General features: G+C 38.4%; 1 protein-coding gene across 2 annotated transcripts in view; it reads left to right on the top strand.

Annotated features, from left to right (window-relative positions):
* Positions 1 to 2,771: 2,771 nt before the first annotated feature.
* The window catches only part of LOC145489245 (uncharacterized), a 15,828-nt gene continuing 11,539 nt past the window's right edge, over positions 2,772 to 7,060 (top strand). Inside the window, exons 1-3 of one of the 2 annotated variants that reach the window (XM_081468196.1) lie at positions 2,772 to 3,157; positions 5,053 to 5,158; positions 6,830 to 6,970. In XM_081468196.1, coding sequence (XP_081324322.1) covers positions 5,062 to 5,158; positions 6,830 to 6,970 — 238 coding nt within the window. In that variant the 5' untranslated portion in view covers positions 2,772 to 3,157; positions 5,053 to 5,061. Of the gene's footprint in view, positions 5,159 to 6,829; positions 6,971 to 7,060 lie in introns of both variants that reach the window. The other variant, XM_081468195.1, reaches the window with a different exon arrangement.

Genomic DNA, 7,060 nt, shown 5'->3' on the forward strand with positions numbered 1-7,060 from the left:
TATTTACTTTTGGTACCTCAAGGGAAGGCGCTTATTTGAGACAGGACGCTTATTCGTGACAGAACGCTTATTTCTTTTTTGAGAAACCGTCGAATGTTCAAAACAAAACTTGAACAAGAAATCATTCGTTTGAAGAAATTATGCATTCACATGGACATAATGGTCGGGAAACACGGACGAAGTTCATTGTCTTTATGATGCGGCACTATTAAGAGAGATGAACCTCCGTTGATACGTACTATGACGGCACTGTTATGTTATAATATTAGAATAAGGGCGCTTATTGGAATAGGGGCACTTCTTAATAAAAACACATTCGAAGGGGGGCGATTATTCGAAAGGAGGCGCTTAATGGAAGGAGGGCGCTAAATCGGCTCATTACGGTAATCCCGGATACTGCATTGTCTGCGCGACCTGATACATTTCTTTAAAAGTAACATTTTGTCCTAGCAGTTTTTTAACTTTTAAAACTAGCATTTAGTGTTTATGTTATGCTAAAACAACGTTATACTTGTTTTCAACTTCACAGAGGGATGAAATATAAAAGAAATGGCGAGGAGCTTTCCCCATAAATGAAAACGAATATCAGTGCCATTTAATATAAATTGGTAATAAATGGTGTTAAAAAAATAATAATATGATGAAATAAACATGGTCGCTGAAAATGAAAAAAAAAAAAAACACTTATGTAGTGTTTTGAGTGTCGAGTTGATCATCTCGTTTGAGAAGGCCGGGGCAGTCTATAAATTGTTCATTCCTGAGAAGATATTTGAGAGAAATGGAAAGATAGAGGAGTTTGAGAGGGTTTCCTTTAATTTACAGAGCGTCAGCTTCAGTACCGTAACATAACATCATGATCCCATCACACGTTTTACTCCAAACTGAATCCAATAAGTCCTCTATCATTTATCAAAACAGCAAGGGGCAACTATGAAGCTGAATTGGTAAGTGACTTAGGTCAGCCTGAATATCTCACTGACAGGAGCCCATGACTCCAGGTGCTCCTGTCACTGGTTAATATTGAGTAAGAGAACACAATTTCGATTGATAAGTATAAATATATGAAAGGTTTGTTGGCCTTTAAAGAAAATGCGTAGTCCGTGTCACCCTATATTTCCTTCATTTATCTTACGTTTCCACATTACCCCACGTGTCCTCCAACTCACTTGTTCCCCACCCCTCTCCCTGTCTCACAGCTGCGCTGCTTCGATCTTCCTTTGATAAATAATTTTCTTTTCCTAGTCATAAGTTCATAAGACCAAATTCTCAAGTACGCCAATTTTAGACCGAAACTTGGTGGTGTAAAGTTACTTAGTCAGGACAATGATTAGGCAGTGCCAACTCGGAGAAAGAGAGAGCCAAAGCGAAAGTCATCAGCATCGAGATACCAATACACTGTGACACTTTTCAAACCCGCCTCTTCACATTTGCCCAGTTCACGGCGAAACGGGAAACCGTCTATTGAGTGGTGTTCACGTGAAAGACGCAGTAAATGCCTTTTGTACGTGTTGCGTCGGATCAGTGTAGTTTTGTTTTGTCTTTGTTTGTTTTGTTTTGTTTTTTTGTTTGTTTTTTGTTTTGTTTTGTTTTGTTTTTTTTTCCGGTTGCTGAACCCACCACCCCCTCCAGGCGGCTGAATGCAGAATGATTGACTCCAATTTTCAGGGGGTTACTTCGGAGTGTTTAAAGGGTCATGCCTAAACGGGTTGCGATTGTTTCGTTGCTTGTCGTCGTAATTTTATGATTGATGTCAACCAAAAATGCAATCGATAGTTTCGGTTTAAGTGAGGGCAATGAATTTCTCGAAAAGAGCCGGGTTTCAAATGCCATAAAATATGTACAAAAGAGGAAAAAAAATTTTGACAATTTTTTTCTTTGCGCATAAATTTCCGACTTGCCACCAAAACTGGGTGCCGTAAATCCTCGAATTAGCGCCCGGAGTGCTTATTTCAAATTTAGGAGAAGACGGGGGGCGCTTATTCGAGGGAGTCGCTTAATCGAGGGGAGCGCTTATTTAATTTTTCCCAAACCGTGTTCATCTTTGATCGGTTTTTTTTTTTTTTTTTTTTTTTTTTTGTAATAATGAATGAGTCAGTCTCTTGGAAGTCTCAGAAGGATCCTGTCTCTCTTGAAGAACTATACGTAATATAACACCTGACAGAACAGGAGGCGAAGCTATTTACCCTCACGCTAAACACGGCCCACATTTTCGCGTCGTATTTAATTTCTCCTTCCTTGCTTTCTTTTATTCACCTACTGCCGATAAGCCAAATCGGAGTTTCAAGAATTAATGCAGTGGCATGCGTTTTTGTCCCTACTTTATTGTCTTCTTTGTTATTTAAAAAAAGAAAACAGAAGATGAGAATAGATTAGGGATAAAAACGTGTGCACAATGCACCAATTCTTGAAACTCTGATTTGGCTTATATAGAACTTAAATTGTACGAGGAGCTAAGAAGAACACAAACAATTTAATTATGTTCTCAAGCTCGAACTTCATTTTCAGTATAAATATTGAATAATTTTTAATTTTTTTGTGTGTGTGTGTGTGTTATTTCTAGATGTTAAGTTATTTGATAATTTTATGAATGAGCTTAATAAAGTATTATCGAACTAAGTTACCGTCAAATTCAGAGCAGAATCCTCGTTTTAAGACCTAACCAGCTTTAACCTTGTCTTTATTTTTGTTATTTATAAAGTAAAAGTGTCCTTTTGTTTGAACAGCAAGCTTTTGGATAACGCTTGTATTAATTTTATGCAAGCGCAGTCGTTGTGTATGCAAGGCAATACCCGAGAGGTATTGTTTCTACGTGTAATGAGTTTCGGAAATCAAGACTTGAGTCTAAGGCTAAAACCAAATGAACAGCGATAGCTAAAAGAAGAAATATAAACTGATAGGAAATCTATAGATAGAATAAATAAGGTAAACAAAAGAAGCAAACAATAAGTCCAAGAATCTCCAGGTTTCTGGAGCGGAACGAAGTTTTGTTTAGTGCCAGCCCTCCACTGCATAGCACGTTGCTATAAACCACTAGGAGCACGGTATATCGCCCCAATCTTCCTTTTGCTGTTGTGAACAATAGCGGGAAAATTGTTAAGTGGTTGCCAGCGTTGCTCTACACCGATCGTCTGAAAGCTAAGGCAGAAAATTCTTCAAGGTAAGTCGAAAATACTCAAGAATGAGAGGGCTCGATAACGCCTTATTCTTTTAAGTTTCGATTTATAGAAGGGTTCCACGATTATTCTTTGATCTCACTGTCTGTTGGATTGTCAGCGCGGATATATCATTGGCAAAGTTACGGAGTGAAACATTCTTTTAACCTTGTAAAGGAGTTCATTCTGCAGATTTTATGCTCATGTTTGAGTACATTCACAGATTAGCCAATTATTCAGGCACAAAATTGGCACCAAAGTCAGTCTCTTGTACCTGCTTATGAAAATTACCACTGGGTAAATGAATGTTACTTTGACAATTATTTTCGTCACTAGGTTTAAGATACCCCTAGTGTTCTGCTGCTGATTGCGAAATGATATATGTTCAGGGTCTGTATGTGCCAGAAATTGTTTCAAAAGAGCGATCTTAAAGACGGCAAACCATAGTCTCCGGATGATCAGGCAGAAGTTTCTTATGCACGTCCTAACGGAGTTCCCGCCTTTCTGGGACTAGCTGGAAAACAAAACGATGCATGTATTGAGCTAAACAAAGATCTTATTATAACAACCTTTATAGAAAACCGACTACCGAAGTCGATAGTTCGGCAATTTATAGATTTTTAGCGAGAAAAATTGTGGAAAAAATTAATTTTGCAGCGAAATGCACTGCAGTGACAAGTTTATGCAACAGGGTTCTAACTATTATAAAATTGCTCTTTAATTAGCATAATGGATTTTGGCACGTGAACATCATCAAGGTTACGCACGGATTACTAAACCAAACGAGTATCCTGGGTTAATATTGATACATAAAACAATTTGCAGTTAAATAGTGTGGCGCGCTTAGAAAAGCTTCAATGGAGTTCCCGCCTTTTAGCATGGGAAACGAAAATACGAACATCCTTCGTTTGATGGAGATATCGAAATCGCTGGATTGCAGAACTACTGAACAGTAAACTTTCCGCACCGGGATACAATGAGTAAACAAATTCAGTATAAACAAATTATGCAAAAGTGTTCCCAAGTACAGTTAAACCCCGCTATTTTGAGCTAGAAGGGGATACGAAAAATAGATCGCGCAAAATCGCGGGAGTTCGAAATAGCCGAAAGTAAATGACTGAACGCCAAATCCAGGAGAAATGTTTTCAGTTCGAAATAACGTGAAATTCGAAATAGCCGTGTTCAAATCAGCGAGGTCCAACTGCTCACTGAATAGGTATAATTTATTTTGGCGCTTAAAATTATCATGTCACGGTAACTTGGTTATGAAACAAAGAGAAGGTCCAGTGTAAAATTAAAGGTGCAAATTTGTTTTTGAGAGCTAGTCTTGCATGACTCTTGACATCAAATCACTGATGCAAACAGTTCGTCATACTTAGCAAGGAACCTAACATTGTTGAGATAAGTCACCCAACTACCTCTCAGCTGAAGATTCCCCAAAAAAGTTCAAAAATAGTCGAATCCAAAATCCAGCTTACGTAATAAATTATTAGTCAACACTTTCAATGGTTCCCCTCCCTTCCTGTGACAAAAGGGTGAAAGATTAATTATCCAAAACTTTGACAATAGTAGATGATTAAGAAAGCATCTATAATACGTGCACGCTCGAAAAGAATTTAAAATGTGCACGCAACTCTCAAGAACTATTTGGAATTATACAGTAACAAAAAAAGATATTTGCTTTGGCTATTTCTCGGTCAGTTCTAAAGGTTGGTATTTGCTTCTACACCACTCGCGCCTCAAATAATCGTACAAAATTTCCAGAAACAATGTAATGATGAAGTTTTTGTTTTCAATTTTGTGAATAGCGGGCTTAACGGGCCTCGGGGTACATTTGGACTACGTGGGAGGCCTGTTTTATATATTATATTTATTGTTAAGTTGTAGAATTCCTTTGCAGGTCAAGAAAATGAACTCCAAGATTGTAGCTTTGCTCACTTTATTTGCCCTGGCTCCATTAGCCCTGGGCAGAAATTTAGGCTTCTGGCGATTGTTCGATGGACCCGGTAAGTGAAATTTCAAATACGACTACATGTTACCGAGAGGGACTAATCATGCGTTCGAGGGGAAACGAAGTATTTCATCCCGAAGAAACTAAAGTAAAGAACAGTGTCTTTCAGAAGAGCTGGGAACAGAAACTTACTTATTCGTATACCATGTGACGGTTTTTGCCGTCACTAAGGACAAAGCCAATCGTCTGGGCTACACATAGGCCTTGAAAAATTATGAAACTAGATTACGAATTCTTTAAAGAATACACTTCTATTGAGCAAACGGACTGACAAAAATCAGTAGAGGTAAAAAAAGCATCATTATTGGCCAAAATGAACATCGCCAATAGTAAGCTTTCCTAGCCTTCTTCACTGAGCAGAACTCCTGAACATCAAAATTCTGCGGTCACACGATAGTCAGAGATTAGCTCGAGGCGTAGTGGCCTAAGCAAAACATCAATATACTTTAACACAAACATGCTTTAAGGTAACCGAGAATCATTTGAAGTCAACGATCAACGTGTGTTTGTTGGTTGGTTGGTTGGTTGGTTGTTGTTGTTGTTGTTTTTTTTTTTAACCAGTGATCACTTTCTGTTTCGAACTATTGTCCGCCGTGCGTGAGCATTTGGTTTTAGAAATCCTCTGGTTGTCTAGTATAGCGATTTCTGTTTACCACTTCTCCCCATTGTTGACTAACGCGAGCACGAAGCAAACAGGCTGGAAGAACGTGACCGTGAAACTGTCGCTCCCAGAAAATCTATTTTGCTGCAAACTGCTAGGCTTAGTCCTTAGAGCGTGACAGTAAATGAAACCGCGAGGGATAAAAATGGCAGCGCCAAATTTTGCGGGGCCATGTTTTTTTTTTTTTTTTATCTTGCGCGGCTTTCTCTCGCGTCAAGCATAACGGACTAAGCGAAAAAGAGACTACGCGTGGACCAGCTAAGAAGTTCTCTTATTTCATTGGCTGGTGGCTTTTCGTGACATAACTCTCTGAGAAGGCGTGTCATGTTTATAAATCTTTTGCCGGGGGAAAACTCACACTCGTTTCAATTCGAGCGAATCTTTCCTCTTTACATGAATTAATAGGGTATATAATGTGGACAGATTTCGGTGAAATTTGGCCGGCAGAATGTTGACGGGTAGATAAGGACCAAAGTAGGCAGCCTCTAACCCAGTACGTTTTGGAATATGTTTTATACCGGAACTTGATAGGTGTATGAAGAAATGAAAATACGGGAAAATGCTGACACACTCTGGGGGATTGTCGCTTCATGTATCAACGATCGTATTTGATAACCGCCTAATTTAACCCAATGCCACTGATGCGGACATTTTGGCGTTTACTGGCTTCAGCCACCGCTTTCAAAAAAAAAAAAAAAAAGGAAAAGAATCACCAAAATAAAACAAAATTTTAACAAATTCTACGTTTCATAACCTTTGTTAATATTGATTTATATTTTGTGGGAGTTTCATTGAAAACAGCACGGGTACGATTTTTTTTTTTTTTTTTTTTTTTTTTTTGTGGGAAGGACACCTACGAAGAAAGATTCTACTGTATTAAGACATTTATGGAGAACGTCAGGATAGTAAAGATAAGAAGTGAGCGAATTTCTCATGTAACTTAACACAGTCGCAAAAATGTAGAAATAAATTTAGCGAAACCAGTTATGTATCTTTCCAATACAGCTGACAAATGCAGCGTTTTTCCTGACGACCGCAATGATTGTGGATGGTATGGTATTGACGAGTACACCTGTGAAGGCAGGGAGTGTTGCTATGACGACACCGACTACGGCTATAACACTATAACCTGCTTTTATCCAACTGGTTAGTATGCAGTCCAAGGGAAATGTATGATAATACTGTCTAATAATACTATTTCGGTAAAGTCTACATACGAGCCAAGTGGAAATAATC

This window comes from Orbicella franksi, chromosome 6 (genome assembly GCF_964199315.1).
Source record: "Orbicella franksi chromosome 6, jaOrbFran1.1, whole genome shotgun sequence".
Lineage (NCBI taxonomy): Eukaryota > Metazoa > Cnidaria > Anthozoa > Scleractinia > Merulinidae > Orbicella > Orbicella franksi.